This window comes from Chiloscyllium plagiosum, chromosome 26 (assembly GCF_004010195.1).
Source record: "Chiloscyllium plagiosum isolate BGI_BamShark_2017 chromosome 26, ASM401019v2, whole genome shotgun sequence".
In the NCBI taxonomy this organism is placed as follows: Eukaryota; Metazoa; Chordata; class Chondrichthyes; order Orectolobiformes; family Hemiscylliidae; genus Chiloscyllium; species Chiloscyllium plagiosum.
In genome coordinates this window covers 40,036,921-40,056,294 of record NC_057735.1, presented here as the reverse complement: position 1 = coordinate 40,056,294, position 19,374 = coordinate 40,036,921, and the positions used below count along the sequence as shown (strand labels likewise).

The 19,374-nt window shown below is 39.9% G+C and overlaps 1 protein-coding gene across 6 annotated transcripts in view; it reads left to right on the top strand.

Moving 5' to 3' along the window:
- The window catches only part of LOC122563277 (ADP-ribose glycohydrolase OARD1-like), a 57,380-nt gene extending 52,914 nt beyond the window's left edge, over positions 1 to 4,466 (top strand). For all 6 annotated transcript variants that reach the window (XM_043716965.1, XM_043716963.1, XM_043716967.1 and 3 more), the window contains one exon: positions 3,114 to 4,466. In XM_043716965.1, the coding sequence (XP_043572900.1) occupies positions 3,114 to 3,252 (139 nt within the window). In that variant the 3' untranslated portion in view covers positions 3,253 to 4,466. The remainder of the gene's footprint in view (positions 1 to 3,113) is intronic.
- Positions 4,467 to 19,374: the final 14,908 nt, after the last annotated feature.

Below are 19,374 nucleotides of genomic sequence, written 5' to 3'. Positions count from 1 at the left end.
CATGAGCAATAACAGTTAAGTTATTCAAGATGTACAAAACTGACTTCATTGGCAAAACAAATTCAGCACCAAAGATTTAATGTGCCTTAAGGAATATAAATATTTTAGAAAAAGTCATCAGCCTTATGACCTCGAGTTTTAGAAACCAGCAAAGAGCTCTCAAAATGCTGGAAAAGAGGAAGGAATGTTGTGATTTAACCAGAAATGTAAAAAATGCAAAGAAGACCATGCAATTGGCCCTTTAAAAACCGAGGAAGAAGGAATTGTGGAAATGAAGAAATTGCAGGAATATTCTTATTATCCTTCACAATGGAAGTTTCCAGTTAAATATCAGAAATTGAAGGTAACTGAGCATGCAAAAGTAACAATTTAAATTTTATCAGCAATGGATAGATTTATTGGAGGAGCATTATACATAAACATCCATCAAATGTCCTCCATTTAGAAGCCCACATTGCAGCTGCTTTAGTTGGTCTCATAACTAATATCCCTTTTTAAATCATAGAATCCCAACAGTGTGAAAACAGTCCAATTGCCCTATTGAATCCAGACTCTCAGCATTGCACCTAGACCCACCTCCATACTTTATCCCTGTAATCTGCATTTCCTGTGGCTAATCCACCTAACCTACACATCTTTAGACTGGGAGGAAACTGGAGCACCTACCGTGCCGCCCACCAAAGATTGGTCTCATAGTTGGTCTCATAACTAATATCCTTTTTAAATCATAGAATCCCAACAGTGTGAAAACAGTCCAATTGCCCTATCGAATCCAGACTCTCAGCATTGCACCTAGACCCACCTCCATACTTTATCCCTGTAATCTGCATTTCCTGTGGCTAATCCACCCAACCTACACATCCCCCAGACACTACAGGCAATTTAGCAAGGCCAATCCACCTAACCTGCACATCTTTAGACTGTGGGAGGAAACTGGAGCACCTAGAAGAAACCCATGCAGACAGTGGGAGAATGTGGAGTTTGCACAGATGCTGCAAAGGTGGAGTCAAATCCAGGTCCCTAGCACTGGGGCAACGTGCTAACCACTGAGCCACCATGCCACTCAGTCTGAAACTTTTCTATAAATGTTCAGAGACATTTTGTGTAATTGTAAAAGGAATGCAAAGTTAACACAAGTGCAGCCAGAAATTTGGAAGGAAATTGTAAGAGTACACATTGAGGAAGTTTGATATTGTGTAGTAGCTTGATCAAACCATAACTAGTGCTGTTTTGGCCTCTATCTTTTGAGTTGTCACTGTCTACAAGTTTAGTACTAGAGGACTGGAGGTTTGAAGATGTTGTGCCCTTGTTCAATAAGGGCAGTGGAGATGACCCAGGTAATTAGATGAGTGAGCCTTCTATTGTAGGAAACATTTCTGGAAAGGATTAAAAGAGGATCTGTAATCCTCTAGCAAGCAACAATTTGATTTCAGATAGTCAACATGGTTTTGTCAAGGGCAGGTAGTGTCTCTCAAGCCTCATTGAGTTTTTTGAGAAGGTGACCAAGCATATAGATGAGGATAGGGCAGTTGACATGGTGTACATGGACTTCAGTAAAGCCTTTGATAAGGTTCTATATGGTAGGCTGTTAAAGACAATGCAGAGTTATGGGATTGAGGGTGATTTAGTAGTTTGGATTAGAAACTACCTTTCTGAAATGGAAAATATTCATCCTGGAGTCTGGTTGCTAGTGGTGTGCCAAAAGGATCTGATTTTTGGACCAGTGCTGTTAGTCATTTTTATAAATGACTTGGACACAGGCATAGGTGGATGGGTTAGTAAGTTTGCAGATGACACTAAAATCAGTGGAGTAGTGGACTATGGAAAAATGTTGCAGGGGGGCTTGGATAAACTGCAGAATTAGCCTGAGGTGGCAAATGGAGTTCAATGCTGCTAAATGTGAGGTGATTCACTTTGGGAAGAATAACAGGAAGGCAGAATATTGGGTCAATGGAAAGATTCTTGGTAGTGTGGATGTGCAGAGGAATTTTGGAGTCTATGTACATCCCTAAAAGTTGCCACCCAGGTTGATAGTGCTGTTAAGAAGGCATACAGCGTGTTAAATTTCTTTATTGGTAGAGGGATTGAGTTCTGGAGCCATGATGTCATGCTGCAAGTATACAAAACACTAGTGCAGCCCCACTTGGAATATCGTGTACAGCTTTGGTCATCCCATTACAGGAAGGATGTGGAAGCATTGGAAAAGATGCAGAGGAGACTTACCAGGATGTTGCCGGGTCTGGAGAGAAGGTCTTATGAGGAAAGGCTGAGACTTGGGTCTGTTCTCATTGGAAAGAAGGCGGCTAAGGGGGATTTGATCGAAACAAAAGAGGACTAGATAGAGTAGACAGTGAAAGTCTTTTTCCTAGGATGATGACGGCTTATACGAGGGGGCATAACGACAAATTGAGGGGTGATAGATTAAGACAGATTCTTTACTCAGTAAGGCTGGAATGCCCTGCCTGCCAATGTAGTTAACTCTGCCACATTAGGGAGATTTAAACAATCCTTTGATAAGTACATGGATGATGGGATAGTATAGGGGCTGAGCTTAGATTAGTTCACAGATCGGTGCAACATCTAGGGCCGAAGGGCCTGTTCTGCGCTGCATTGTTCTGTATGTTTGAGGAAGGATATGCTTGCCTTAGAGATGGTATGGTCAAGTTTGTGGGTTGGGCTAAGTAAATTGACATTCATTTGAAATGTGACATTCTGAACAAACCTGACAAGGTAGACACAAGTTGTTTTCCCCTGACTGGGGAGTCTGAAACACGGGCACAGAGAAGGGATGTATCACTTTTTTTTCCTGAAGAGAAACTTCTTCAGTCCAGGATGAAGTTTTGAATGTTTGTCTGCTGAAGGTGGTGAATGCTCTCACCTGAATATATTAAAACTAAGATTTGTTTCAGCTAGTGAAGGGATATGACAGCAAGTGGGGAAACCAAGTTGAAGCAACAAATCAGCCATGATGAATGGTGGAAGAGGTTCGACAGTACGATGTTGTGTACTTGGATGTTAAGCCATTTAAATATTCTAGGCTTTAAGATTTTGCCATATTAACATTATGCATCACTACAGTCTCTGAACTAAAATCAGTTTTGTTTGCTCTCCAGGATTGGATGTGGACTGGACCAACTGAAGTGGGAGAGAGTTTCTAAAATAATTCAAGAGGTCTTTAAGAATACTGATATCATCATCACTGTGTACTCTTTGGAAGCGCCTGCTAAGCTTGCCACCTACACTAAACGATAGTCTACTTTTAATAGGAAATAAAGTGAAGCTGGGTGTTTGAATTAGTGCTTTCACTACTGTGGCTTTCAAATTGTTTCATTTGGCAGAAATAACTATTTAGGTGAATTCACTTATAAATGATTTTTGGTGCATGGGGAAAAAAATCTTGTAAAGGATTGTTCTAACCTGCTAGGAAGTACATCAGACAAAGATATCCAATACTCGCTCTGGGAAAGGCCTACTGAACCCATTGGACATTGAGAAACTGCTGGTGGACCTTCTCCTGAATCAGGACTCCGACAGCAGGATATCTGTCCTACTGAGAGCTTCTAGTGGTACAGATTAGGAGGTAGCAGCAATTCTGTTCAGCAATGTCACTGGATATGTGATGGCAACTGCTGGAATGCCATCCTTAGACCCAGGATTGTGTAAGCCCACAAGTAATAAATGATGGGGGACACAGGGCAGGGACTGTGCTGATCATTGACAGCAAGGATATTTGTGCAACAGGGAGGTTAATCCAGTTCTCCTCACTTTGTGGGGGGAGGGGTGCTCATCTGGTTAAGTGCCCTATTTCCCAAAATAGTGAGGGCAGTGAATCCTCAAGGATGCCTGTTTTTCATCAGCCAGTTTGACCAAAATCTCCAAGAATTATTTATTTTCTATGGATAGGCATTCACCCACTTTTAATGCAGATTGTTTATCAAGTAGACAAATCTTGCTTTGTGAAAATATAGTTAGCCAGCTCACTGTCCTTGGTGTCTAAACTTATGATTTCTCATCACTTAAGCATTTACATTTTTTTTAAATAAATTTCAAGTTCATTGGAAAGTGATTTAATAAAACGTGCAGAGCAATATTTAATGGCGTGCAGTTGTAAACTTAATTCTGGGTGACTCAAGGATACAAAAATGTTCATCAAACATTAGTCCATTTGTTCAGGAGCTAATTTTTCTACAAGGTAATAAAGCAATAATGCTAACAGTCAAGCAGGTTGTTTATTCATTGACAAGATTAGAGTGGTGTTGGAAAAGCACAGCAGGTCAGCCAGCACCTGAGCAGGAAAATTGACATTTTGGGCAGGAGACCTTCATTGCTCATTCCTGATAATTCTTCCCCCCACCCTTAGGGTGAATGTACTGTCTTTATCCAGGGTTGGAGAATAAAGGTCTAGAGGGCATCGGTTTAAAGTTAGAGGGGAAAGAATAAAAGGGTACCTGAGGGGCAACTTTTCTTTACACGGAGGGGTAGTACACATGGAATGAGCTGCCAGCAGAAGTGGATGAGGTAGGTGCATTAACAATTAAAAGGCATTTGCACAAATACATGGATAGGAATGGTTTAGAAGGGCATGGGCCAATTGCAGGGAAATGGAGTTAGTGTTGATGGACACTTTAGTCTGCTTGGGCCAAAGGGTCTCTGTCTCTGGTGTAGGATTCTGTATGAGCTGTTATGCTAAGGACAGGCTTCAAATAGTGCAGTCAGACCATTGCTCAATCACTTCATTTAACCCATGAAGGAAATTCATGAACCTACATTTGAATACCCTTTGACAAGTATAAACTAGGTAAGGTTTTTAAACCAATCAATAAAAATGTCAAAATTGTCATTACTGGTTTTACTTCATATTCCAGAATTATTAACAATTTAAATTCCACCAGCTGCTGTTGTAAGGTTTGAACCCATGTGAGCAGAGCCAGTTATAAGGCCAGTGACTTTGCCACTGTTTCAATATTGACTTGTGAATAGTATGCAGCTTAAATGTGTTTGAGTTAATGCTGTTTTCCACAAAATAGCATTTTCTCCCCTCCTTGAGCATGGTTTAAAAGCTTTTTTGACCATTTCTGTCCTTAACATTACTGGAGTGTACACTCCATGTATCATCAGGAAATTCATCCAGGAGCATCTGAGGGGAGGAGCATCAGATGTCAATGATTTTTACGCAGATTAATGCTCCCATAATCGCAGGCCGTGTGTGAGAATGTCCCAATAGAATATGGGAGTTTGAGTTACAAGCCCAAGCCTGTAATGCCTTCTACCTTCATTTATAATAACTACATTGCCTTTGTTACAAGGAGATTGGAGTTCTGCTATAGGCAGTGTAGAGACATGCCTGCTTTACAAGTTTTCCTAGTAATCAGATAAAAATAATAAACCAGAGAGCAATTTTAACATTAATACACCAAATCAGGATGTCCTAAAAGATGTGGCATTTGTACCTGTCAAGAATTTCTTAATCTTTAAAAATAACCCAGTTAAGTCTCATAAATATAATAGCATACTAGCTACATAATGAGTCCTCAATTGTTGCCATTAAGGAGATTATTCATCCTAAAGGTAGGTTTAGGTATTTTAAACTTGGGTGTTGACCATTGCTTTAATGAAATGCAACATGGAAACTAGATAGAGGTCAACACACCAGGAACAGAATTCATTGCAATGAAAATCTGATATGTTTTCTTTACTAATATGCAAATCAGCTCGCCAGTTAGATTAGATTACGTAGTGTGGAAACAGGTCCTTTGGCCCAACAAGTCCATACTGGCCTGTCGAAATGTAACCCAACCAGACCCATTCCCCTACATTCACCCCTTCACCTAACACCATGGGCAATTAGCATAGCCAATTCACCTAACCTGCACATTTTTGGACTGTGGGAGGAAACTGGAGCACCCGGAGGAAACCCACTCAGACACTGGGAGAATGTGCAAAATCCACACACCGTCGCCTGTGGTGGGAATTGAACCAGGGTCTCTGGTGCTGTGAGGCAGCAGTGCTAACTGCTGTGGCACCGTGTTGCCCATTGTCCTTTGCATGCTCTGCTTTCATCTTGTCAACTTAGAAAATCAGAATTTTCTCCTGTGTCTCTAGCTGCCCCAAATGATTTGACACAAATGGTTAAGTATTAAGTTTTGAGATTCATTGCTTTAGCTTTGGTGACTTTTCTCATGCAATTTACCACTGCTAATCTCATTAACTGTGCATCCTGCTTCCACGGTCCACTCTTGAGTGGTCCTGTAGTCAGCAGAGGCAGAAGTGAATTTTCTAGCATTCATATTACAGGTGCCATGTTTAAACATTGTGCTTTCTAGTCACTCAAATCAAGACACTACCTTTCCTCCACGTGTACAACCTTTAATGGCTGTGGCTGCCAATTTCATCTCCCTCTATCCCTTCTTTTGTCTCATTGCAAGATGCACCGTCTCCTGTAAGGCTTGAAGGGGCAAGATTGGTAGTAAGATGGCCAACCTTCATCTCTTCAGCCCTACAAGGAGAAGACCCTTGAGCTTGCAAGTAAAGGCAGTCGCTCTGGGATGCCATGACCTGTATGTCCTGGCAACTAAGTAAGGTTCATGATGTGCTGAGCTGTTCTCCCATTACTACCACAGATTCCACCTCTATGTAACTCATTCCTTCACTTGTCTTATAGAGGCACGTTGAAGTGTCTCACATTGCCCATAGTGAAGCCTGCTCCTGCAAACAAAATGAAACAAACTTACTCACCCATTCTGGGTGTGTGGGCCATCGTTATTGCACAGTTAAGAATCAGTTGAAAATGAAAGGCTTCCTAGATTCTGCTCGACATTGAGTTGTAGGCTGTGCCTCACTGTAAATGCTTCCCCGCACCCCCACCCCCCCAGAGACCATAGAAATTGTAGCCAAGCTGGAATGAAGCCTTGGCTGAAAATGTATTGCTGGAAAAGCACAGCAGGTCAGGCAGCATCCAAGGAACAGGAGAATCGACGTTTCGGGCATAAGCCCTTCTTCAGGAATAAGCCCCTGAAGAAGGGCTTATGCCCGAAACGTAGATTCTCCTGTTCCTTGGATGCTGCCTGACCTCCTGCATTTTCTAGCAACACATTTTCAGCTCTGATCTCTAGCATCTGCAGTCCTCACTTTCTCCTGGAATGAAGCCTTATCCATTTAAGGGCCTCCGTAGCTGAGCTACTGGAAGCTTTACCTAATTTTGGGCAGGGAACTGCATAATAAAGTCATTGGGCATGGCTGTTAAAACATCTCAGCACCTTCTTCAATCAGGAGAACAGTCTGAATTTTTCTCCTCTTCATGCAACTGAAGTGTTTCATCTTTGCTACCCTTGGAGTAAATTTTCTCTCCATTCTGTACATAACTTTGTCTTTCCTAAAGTGATTCCTTGCTTTTCTATCCTGTCTATTTATAAAACTAAGGATATCATTTTCACTTTCTCAGGTTACAGGCAGGATTCTTGGCAGTGTGGAGGAACAGAGGGAACTTGGGGGTCCATGTCTATAGATCTATCAAAGTTGTCAACCAACTTGATAGAATTGTTAAGAAGGTGATAGTGTGAAGGCTTCCATTAGCAGGGGATTGAGTTTAAGAGCCTCAAGGTTATGCTGCAGCTCTATAGAGCCCTGGTTGGACCACACTTGGAATATTATGTTCAGTTCTGGTCACCTCATTATATGAAGGATGTGGAAGCTTTAGAAAGGGTGCAGAGGAGATTTATCAGGATGCTGCCTGGACTGGAGGGCATGTCTTGTGAAGAAAGGTTGAGGAAGCTATGTCTTTTTCTCATTGAAGCGAAGAAGAGTGAGAGGTAATTTGGTAGAAGTGTACAAAATGCTGAGAGGCATAGATAGAGTGAATAGTCAGATGTTTTCCCAGGTCAGAAATGGCTATCACAAGGGAACATAATTTTAAGGTGATCAGAGGAAGGTTTAGGGTAGATGTCAGAGGTGGGTTCTTTACACAGAGTGATGGGTATGTGGAATGCACTGCCAGTGGTGGTAATAGAGTCAGATACACTAGGGATATTTAAGCAATTCTTGGATAGGCACATGGATGATAGTAAAATGAAGGATATGTAGTTTGATCTGAGATTAGCATAAAAGGTTGGCACAACATCAAAAGCAGAAAGGCCTATACTATGCTGTACTATTCTATAATATATGTTCAAGTGTCTTCAGAGTTGTGCATTCAAATAACAGAAGCAGAGGTTTTCTGTTGGTTTCTGACTCCAATATCTCACACTTGTAATTTTCCCAGACTCTGCCGATTATGACCAGAGGGTGGCCATGCTATCTAATGGAGCTAGGGAATCCGTACAGGCCTCCCAGCTGGTGGATAGCAGCTGTCACAGCTTGAGCGCAAGATTTAAACTTAAAGGAATACACTCCAACATTTTCAAATTTGCAGCTGGGCCACAAGTTGGTTAGGGAGAGTAGAGAAGAACTGAGAGAGGTTGTTAGGGTGAACTCCTCCACAAGGTGGCCTGCTCTCGCACCCAGGCCTGGAACACTGGTCTTCTGGCTTAATGCAGGCAGCTACTCTGCTAAACTGTCCCCCTGCGACCTGTAAGGACATGGACGTTGGCTGGAAAACCGTGAACCGACCCCTTAAGTGTTTATTGACAAGTTTAATCAGCTCCCTGTAGTAAATGGGCTAGCGACCCTATTGTGCCTCCTATCCTACCTCTGGGTCCAATGATACAGGATTGAGACAGAGCCTGGAACGTATTTTGAGTCCCCAGAAAAAGCTTAAAAATCCTCTGTTAAGTCTCTGATCCTGTGCCCACTTTATAATTGTATCATTTCATAGAATCATAGAGTCCCTACAGTGTGGTACAGGCCATTTGGCCCAACAAGTCCACACCAACCCTCAGAGTATCCCACCCAGATCCATTCCCCTACCCTACTACTCTACATTTCCTACGACTTTAATATGTGATCCCTCTAACATTTGTTTTCTTTCTACTAAAAAAAATGAATGAATCAGGCTTTAATTCTCATCTGCTGTATGTCTGTGTTATTTCACCCTATCTTTAGGCAGCCCCACTGTTTGCTACATTTGAGTTTCATGTTAGTTGCAAAAGAACAGTGGTCCCAAAGCTCACCCCTGGGAGGCACCACTGCAGATAGTTTCCTGATCAACTTGTTCAGGAACATAACAACTCTGTTATTACACACTTCTGGTGTAGGTTTCACTGAAACCCAGGTCTCCCCGGCTTTATAGGTAGGGATACTCTCACTAGGCCACAAGAACCTTTAGTTGCCACTGAATAGTTTCCTTCAATCTGGAAAACAGCTGTTCGTAAATTGCTCTCTACTTTTTGTCCCTTAGCCAATTTTATGTCCACGAGCCAATGTCCCTTTAATCCCATGGACTTCAGTTTCTATTTAAAAGGCTGTTGACATTATGGTGCTGGCTTGAAGAAGATGCCAGCTACTGCTCAGTAAGCTGATAATGCTTGTAATAAGCTCAAGATGACTTGAATCTTAAAGTGCATAATTGACCCCATTAACCTTCCAGAGCAGGGTTCCCTATATCATCAGTGAATACTACCCAAAACTAATCTGCAAAACCTGGCAGCAGCACAGATTTAGGCCGTGGTTCAGAATCCTACAGGATTACAATGAAAACATTGTAATTTATGTGGAATCCACTCATCAAGAGCTGCCAGCCGTGTAATTTTGAACTGGAAAGCACAAAAGATGGAAGTTTTCAGCAGGTCCAGCAGCATCTGTAGAGACAAAAAGCACGTGTTAATGTTTCAGGTCATGACTGGTCAATAGAATTTTTAAAAAGTTGGAGATTTGACAGTCCACATACATTCACAGAGTCAGGTAGGCAAGGGAATATAAAGAGGAATATATGTTCTAGGATGGAGGGTAGGAGTGATTGTGTGGGGAAAAAAAATGATGATTGTGACAAGCCAAAGGTATCGGGGACAAGTGAGTAAACAAAAGGATGGATTAGAGGTGTAAATGAAAACTATAGTATCATTTAAAATAGGTTTTGCAGCAGATAGATATTTGCATCCTATATTTTTGCTATGCTGATTTTAAATTGGAAGATGACCTATGAGTTCTAAATTGTTTACTTAAAACTTAGTTTGTGAGGCTTTAATACTGTGCATGCATAACCCTTCATTGGCGTGTCATTGTAGATCTGGTGTAGTGTTGCATTAGATTTGTCTGGACATGGTCTTTCGTAGTGTAGCTGAACTAATCCTGCTTAGCAGTGTAATGTTTGCTGAAGTGCTAATAAATTTCTGATCAGTTTATTTGGGAATCTGTTCGTGAATTTTATCCCTTTTCAAAAACTACTATGAACGCAAACTTCTTTTGCATTTGGAGTCTCTGGTCCTCAGGCAGGTTTCTATGGCATTTAAAAATTGACATTTACAAAATGTGTTCATGGAACATAAATGTGTACTATTTCTGAAGCCTTCTAAAACTGCAACTCTTGTCATATTTTTGGCTCTGGAGGGACAGCAGGTCTGCTGCTATCCTGAAACGACCCATTGGTTTGCTGGGCTGAAGCAAGGTTTAAAAATGGTGAGCTGTTGCTGACAGAGAACCAAGGGAAGATTCATTTCACGCCGTCCCTGCTTTGCCATACTCACTTGTATGCACTCAGACTTCATGTGAAAGGAGAATATGGTCCCATTGAATGCTGAAAATTTAGTGTACTGATGCTTAACTTTTATAGAGTCATAGAGATCTATAGCATAGAAACAGACCCTTCGGTCCAACCCATCCACGCCGACCAGATATCCCAACCCAATCTAGTCCCACCTGCCAGCACCCGGCCCATATTCCTCCAAATCCTTCCTATTCATATACCCATCCAAATGCCTCTTAAACGTTGCCAGCCTCCACCACATCCTCTGGCAGCTCATTCCATACACATACTACCCTCTGTGTGAAAAAGTTGCCCGTAGATCTCCTTTTATATCTTTCCCCTCTAACCCTAAGCCTATGCTCTCTAGTTCTGGACTCCTGGACTCCAGGAAAAGATTTTGCCTATTTGCAATGTTTTTAATAATTTTAATTAAGTAAATGATAGTGTTATGCATTATAATAAGATGTATTATTGAAGATACAGTGTGTTCTCTGTTGGAAATTGTAAAGGAGAATGATGTTGCTAGGAATTACAGCCCTACCTTGGAAATGTTGAATCAATGGACATGAACTGGATATCGACGCCTGACCAGCTGTGGAGCAGTTCTTCAAGATAGGAAAATGTAGAAGAGTTCCACAAGTGCTTGAAGAAAATGATACTCCAGGTTGTTCTCAGATTAATGACTCAATACTTCCCAATCACGTGGTCAGGTCTAGAGCAATCTGCATCAAGATCAGTCCAGGATACAATGATGAGAACTATCCAACACTTTGTGGACCTGGAGTCTTGAAGATGCAACTATACTGATATAAGAAATTTTAAGAATTGGGCTAGTGGGGAGCAAATATTACCTCAATAAGATGATTTTGCAAGTTTGCAAGATCACTTGATGTGGAATCTGTGATTTCCAGTTTCTACTTTGTGAAGATTGTAAAGTAAAATTCATTTGAACACACTATATGTTAGTTCCATTGTTTTCAGAACATTTCTGTGACATCCGTTACAAATGTTGTTGAATAAGCAGTGAAAGTTTTATGTTGAGTTGAGTATTGTCTGTCTACTTATTAAGAAAGCAGATGGTAAATCCTGCACATTCCTACATTATGCTTTAGTTCCACTCTTGTAAATACAAACACTTGTGCATCTCATATGTAAGCTGGGCATGGTAGAAGCTCCATTCTGGAAAAGTTAATAATAATTGGTAAAATCTTACTTCTCAGCATCTCCCACTTAAACTCTCATGCACTAATGTCAGGAACATCAAACAGTCTCCAATGTATGTCCAGGTTTAGGTATGGAATAATCTTCCACCTATTGATTCTTTATGTATAGGAACACCAAGTTCTGTTCGCTCAGTACCATATCTTTATAATGTCTGATCCACTTCTCAACCAGTATCAATTATTCTCTTCTTTACAGCTACTGGTATGAAGATGTTGGTGTACTTTTAAGAGAGTTAAAAGCAGCAGAACTACCAGACATAGCACCAAATGTTCTCAATAAGGTAACAATGTAACATGTGGTTGAACAACTCAATTAGCTCATTGCCTGGAGACAGAAACAAATTCAAATTAGGCCAATCAGTTTAAATTATACCCTGAAAAATACCAAATTCCAATCTAATTTGAATTAAGTATATTGACAATCTTAAAAGCCAATGACACAATCCCATGCTTTGTGGGTGGGGTAAAAGACCAGGGAAAATTGAACAGTTGAGAGGAGAACTGCCAAGCCCCAGCATTTAACAAACTGCTTGAAAAATAGCTCTCTTAAAAGGTACTTTTTTGATCAGTAACCTGTGACACAGAAATTCCTATAAAAAAGAGAAGCTGACACAGGAAGATCCAAATAGAAGAACCAAAAGCTGCCTGGTTTTGAGATAAGTGTAAATTGAAAGTTTTATTGAACTAGTATTATAGAAGGGAAGCTAAAAGATAGGCTAGAGTAAGGACTTGTACCTTGTTGTTAGTTAATTATTCTTTGTTATACTTTAAGAAATAAAGTTGTTAATTTTTACTTAGTTCTTATATACTCAAATTTTTACAGATTACTACATGGGATAATTTTTTTCTATGTTACTGGTTTTAAATTAAGCAGGAGAGTTTACCCCATGTCGTAACAGTTTAGAAGCTCAGATCCATGATTTGAACTGGTTTAGACAGATTTGAATTGATTTGGGGTACGAAAAATCCCAGCAGATTTAAATACCTCCAGGTTAGTGTCCTAGATCTTCAAATAAAGCACAGGTGAGACAATTTGTTTAATTTCAGTGACTTGTAGTTGATTAAGTTAAAAGTGAGAGATATGGCTCTTAAAATTGCTAAAGAGGTTCTGGGATTTGAAGATGATTCTCAAATTTGCCAAGAAAGTTTAGAAAGAAAGAAACATGCCATACTTTTAGAATTAGCAAATAAGTTAGATTTGGGTTTAACCAAGGACAAAAGTAAAGCTGAAATTGTAAAGGGCTTACTCAAACACTTAGGTGTGCCAGAGAAACAGACAAGTGCAGTAGAGGTAGACAAACTTAAATTACAGTTGAGAAAGGTGGAGTTAGAAGATCAACAAAGAGAGAGAGGAAAGAAAGAGAGAGAGAGAGCGTTCTTAGCTGAGCAAAGAGAGAGGTAAGAAAGGGAGAGACAAAAAGAGAATTTGAACTTGAAGTTGTGACTTAGTCGGCAAAGTCAAGTTAACAGGATGAAGATTAATAGAGAAGGTAGTGATATATATATAAATATGTCAAAACTTTGCCACATTTTGATGAGGAAGATGTTGAAGCCTTTTTTATTTCATTTTAAAAATTGGCTAGGCAGATGGAGTGGTCCGAGGATTTATGGGTAATGCTAGTTCAGACTAAACTGGTTGGCAGAGCTAGTGAGGTATTTGCTGCCAGAAGAAGGGTCAAGAGACTATGAAAAGGTTAAACAGGCTATTTTAAGTGCTTATGATTTGGTACCAGAAGCATATAGAACAGCGGTTCAGAAACACAAAGAAGGAACTAGGTCAGACTTACGCTGAGTTCAAAAGAATTAAACAGTTATTTTGATTGATTAATTGGGTGCGAGCTTTGAAAATAGATAGGACATTTGAGGCTCTAAGACAGATTATTCTGCTGGACGAGTTTAAAAACTCACTTCCAGAGATGGTAAGAATTCACGTGGAGGAACAGAACGTTCAGGAAATGAGAAGGGCAGCAGAATTAACAGATGAGTACATGTTGGTGCATAAGACAAGATTTTGGCCAGAATTTTGTCCTGTGAGGGATAGAAGTTGGGAGAAGGGGAGATCCTACACTATGAAACAGAGAGTAGAGAGCACTGGTAATTTACCACAGGATAAAAAATAAGCTCGAGGGTAAAAGGAGGTGAAAAGCCTCAAGTGTTTCCACTGTAGTAAAGTGGGACACGTAAAGTCACCATGCTGGTTGTTAAAGAACAGCACTGTGGGAAAAGATGTGGCAAAAGAAGCTAAACCCAGTGGCATTAGTGAAGGTAGTAAAGGAAACCCCAAGAATAGCAAAGGAGCTGCAGGAGACTGCACAGCCCAGGCAGGGGGGCTGGGTATGGAGTTAGTACCTGATCTCTACAAAGAATTCTCCTTTGTGGGTAAAGTTTACGCAGAATAGGGCGAGAAGGACACAAAGTTATAATTTTGAGAGATACAGCATCTAACCAGTCTCTGATAGTAAGTGATGAGTGAATATGCACTCTTTCTGATCTGTTACTTGAGAGTGTGCTAATTTGTGGGATAGATGGACAGAGATTTAGGGTTGCCCTATGTAAGAACAGGTTGGAGTGCCAATTCAAGAGTGGGGAAGTAACAGTGGGAGTATTGACAGAGTGTCAGTTCCAGGAATTCAGTTTGTTCTTGGGAATGATTTGGCAGGATCCAAGGTGGGAGTGACACCCCTTGTTGTGGAGAACCCAAGGAAGACCAAGAAACTGAGGAGTTAGAAATATCCTTGTATTTTCCCAGACTGTGTAGTAACCAGATCCCACTATCATAAGTCACAGCATGAAGTGAAAAGTAAAGAGAAAGATGAAGGAGTTGTGTTTTAGTTAATGGCTACCCTGTTTAACATAATGGTGCAGGAAAAACCTGAATAGGATGAGAATCAGACAGAAGTGTTTAGTCCTGAAAGGCTAAGGGACTTGCAACAGTATGACAAGACGATAAAAGATATATGTGTGAATGCGTACTCTGAAAAGGAGGCAGAGAATATTCCGGAGAGTTATTATCTGAAAGACAGAATCCTCAGATGGAAAAGGAGACCACAACAGGTTAGTGCGGAGGAGAAAGGGGCCGAAGTGCACCAGATTGTGTTGCTGGTGGCATACAGACAGGAGGTGTTACGGGTCACCTAGGGGTACGAAAGACTCAGATTAAGGTACCAAAACATTTTTATTGGCCTGGAAGGCACAACAATGTGGTTAACTTTTGCTGTACATGTCATACCTGTCTAATGGTAGGTAAGCCACAGGTGGTAATAAAACCAGCCCCTTTGTTGCCAATTCCCACATTTGAAGAACCTTTCACATGGATTATAATTGATTGTGCAGGTCCCCTCCCGAGAACTGAAAGTGGGAATCAGTATTTGTTAACCATAATGGATGTGTCTACCAGATTCCCGGAGGCAATTCCGTTATGGAGTATCAAGGCAAAAATAGTAGTAGAGGAGTTAGTAGCTTTCTTCACGCGGTATGGGCTACTTTTAGTGCTATTTTACTGCTAGGCTGTTTAAGGAGATTATGGATAGTTTAGGTATGCAGCACTTTAAATCCAGGGCATATCATCCTGAATCCCAGGGAACTTTAGAAAGGTGGCATCAGACCTTGAAGACCATGTTGAGAGCATACTGTCAGGATTACCCGAATGATTGGAATAAAGGTATCCCATTTGTATTATTTGCCATTAGAGATGCCCCGAATGAATCTATTCAGTTCACTCCCTTTGAGTTAATATTTGGGTATGAAGTGAGAGGCCCTTTGAAATTAATTAAAGAAAAATTGACAGGACCAAAGTCGGAGATCTCACACTTAAGATTATGTATCAGAGGTGAGGGAGAGATTAAACAGAGTAGGTGAGTTAGCTAAACAGCACCAAAAGAGGACACAGTATAGAATGAAGCAGATGGCGGATAAAAGCTTTGAGACTCGGACGTTTTCCCAAGGGGATGACATGTTAGTACTGTTACCAGTGATAGGAGATCCCTTCAAAGTCAGGTTTAGTGCTCTCTATCAAATTGAGAAAACGTTGAGTCAGATGAATTATTTAGTAAAGATGCCAGATAGGAAAAAAGTATTGAGTATGTCATGTGAGCATGTCGAACACATATTATATTAGAGAAAAGGAACTGGAGAAACAGGTGTTGGTTACTGCCCCTGCAGAGTGAGGAATCAAGTCCAGATGATGTTGATTTTGAGGTGCTTCAAAATAGATTAAAAAATGAAGAAATCCTTGAGGAGTGGGATAGGTTCAAAAACTATCTGTCTCAGGAGCATAGAACACAGTTGAAACATTTGTTACTGCAGTATAAAGACATATGTAAGAATCAGATTGGGAGGACTAATGCTATTGTACATGAAGTAGATGTAGGGAATACTGCTCTGATTAAAAAAAAAACCTATCGGCTTAATCCTTTCAAAGCCAGACAGCTCCAGCTGGAGGTGGAGGCCATACTTGATGAGGACACCTTTGAACCAAGCCAGAGTGAGTGGTGTTTGCCGATCGTCTTAGTTCCTAAACCGGATGGGACTCAACAATTCTGCATGGATTATCGGAAGGTCAACGCCATTACAAAATCGGACTTATATCCAATTCCTAAATTGCACGACTGTTTTGAGAAAGTTGGACAAGCCAGTTACATCGCCAAGTTGGAATTAATGCATGGGTACTGGCAGATACTCAGCGGAATCTATCGGAAGTTTGTTCCAAACCTCAGCACTGTAGTGGCACCGTTAACTAATTTGCTGAAGAAGAACACAAAGTTGCAGTGGACAGAACAATGCCAGGAGGCATTCGACCATTTGATATCAATATTAACCACCAAATTAGTTTTAGCTACACCAAACTTTTCAAAACCTTTTAAAGTCACCATCAATGCTACAGACATTGGAATTGTACTCCTACAGGAAGATGAGGATGGGATTGAACTGCCAGTTGATTACTTTACAAAGAAGATGACCATTTACCAGAGGAAATACTCCATGATTGAAAAAGAACTATGGAGTTTGGTACTGTCCTTACAACAATTTAATGTGTATGTCACAAGCAATGTACCTGAGACGGTTGTGTACATTGACTACAATCTGCTTACATTCTTAGAACGTTTTAAGGATAAGAATATGACAATGTTTCATTGGAGTCTTATGACACAGACTTTTAATTTAAAAATCATACATATTGCGGATCAGAAGAATATAATCACAGATGTGTTAGCGCGGATTTAACTGATGGAGTTTAGATAACATTTGTCTTTATTTAATGTTATACAGGAATATGGGAAGAGGTTACGGTGAACTTATATTAAAGTTTTCTGTATGTTAGAGTAACGTGTTTAAAAAATAGAAAAAAAAGAAGCCATCTTTTCATTATCATGATTCATTTTTTCTTAAGGGGGCAGGAGTTATGAAGATGCGGGTGTTCCTTTAAGAGCGTTAAAGGCAGCAGAACTACTGGACACAGCAACAAGTATTCTCAATAAGGCAGCAATGTAACACTGGGTCAAACAACTCAATTAGCTCATTGCCTGGAGACAAAAACAAATTTGAATTTGGCCAATCAGTTTAGACTATACCCCGAAAAATACCAAACTCCAATCCAGTCTAAATTTAGCTTACTGACAATCTTAAAAGCCAATGACACAATCCCATGCTTTGGGGGTATAAAACCAGGGAAAATTAAATAGTTGAGAGGAGAACTGACAAGCCCCAGCATGTAACAAACTGCTTGAAAAATAGCTCTCTTAAAAGGTACCTTTTCGATCAGTAATCTGTGACACAGAATCCCTAAAAAGATGAAAAGCTGACACAGGAAGATCCAAATAGAAGAACTGAAAGCTGCCTGGTTTTTGAGATAAGAAATGTTGTGTTGTAAATCTTAATTGGGATTTTTATCAGCCTAATATTGTAGAAGGGATGGTAAAAGATAAGTTAAAGTAAGGACTTGTACATAGTTGTTAGTTAGTTATTCTCTGTTATACTTTAAGAAATAAAGTTGTTAATTTTTACTTTACATAGTTCTTGGCCCTTTGAATTTTTACAGATTACTGCACGGGATAAACCTTTTCTGTGTTGCTGGTTTTAAATTAAGCAGGAGGGTTTACCCCATATCGTAACACTACTGATTAATGTAACGTTTTATGATATCCCATTTATATCCCAATTAAGACCAGAGCAGTCATACTTATTACACCACTTTAACGGAGCCGTAATGTGTCACAGAGAAACTATAAACTTATAAATATATTCTCCTGTTTGAAGCAAACATACTTAGAGTTAATTCACTGTCTTTGGATCAAGCAGTACCCATTCCCTTATTTTTAAGTGTTAAGTACTTTTAACCATTTTATTAAACTTAATTACACTAAATGTATGAGTGTTCAACATTTTTCTTTGTTCTGATTAACTGTGTAGGCTGTAATATGGAAGCTATGACCCACAAGCAAAGTGTAACCATTATGTGTTACAATTATTTGGCACAATAAGTTGACAGAGTGGAATGCTTTTTGGTTCCTGTCTGGCTGACCCAACACAGGATACAAAGTTCATGTCTGTCTTTCTAAATTGATTTCATGCCAAAGGCCTGTCCCTGTTTTATGATTCCACATTGAATAGCTTTGATAATTTCTTAAGGCAATTCATTCCAATCATACATTGTATGTATGAAATTACACAGTAAGCTAGATCATTCTACCTAATGTTTTCCTGAGCTGTATCTAATCATGATAAATTTCCCAGTTTTATTGAAATTAAAGATCTTGAATATCTCAATAAAATCCTGTTTCAGTCACCCTTAACATAAGTCCATTGTATTTAGCCATCTGATGCTTTGCATTAACACTTTTGCTGGGCATTCTATTTCTGATTGTGTTTTTTAACTAGTGACATAAAACAGCTTGATAACCCTGTTGCATTGTCCATTGAAAAATATCGTCCTAAAAGTAACAAGCTATTTCAATCCGACGCCATTAATTGGTTCAAAACAAAACACTGCAAATTAAAAGGACATTGGCCCTGAAATGTTAACTTATTCTCCCTCTACTGTTGCTATAGATTTTCTATTGTCGTTCAGATTTCCAGCATCTGAAGTAATTTGCTCTTGTCATTAGGCTAAGTTTAGTTCAATCATCACTGATTTATTGCATAACAACTTGTATTAATAAAAGCACATTTAACACAGTAAATTAGCCCCAAGGCACTTCATGGAAATATTTGATAGTGAGCTTTGCAAGGCAATATTAGGACAGATGACCAAGCGCTCAGATGAAAATGTGGCTTTTAAAGAACATCTTGAAGTAAAGCAGAAAGATGGAGAAATGAAGGAAGATGATTCCATAATTTAAAGGCTAGGCAATGAGCATGAACTTTTGATAACTTGACTCCATTTCACACCCATCCCTGCTAGCACAAGAGTGTGGATACCAATGAGAATTTCTCAGCTGCTTTCCCTGAAGAACTCAGGTAAAATCAACACAGATAGCACAATTAACTTCAGACCTTGGGCGCAGCAACAGTGTATTGCAATGTTAGATAGCCCCTTCT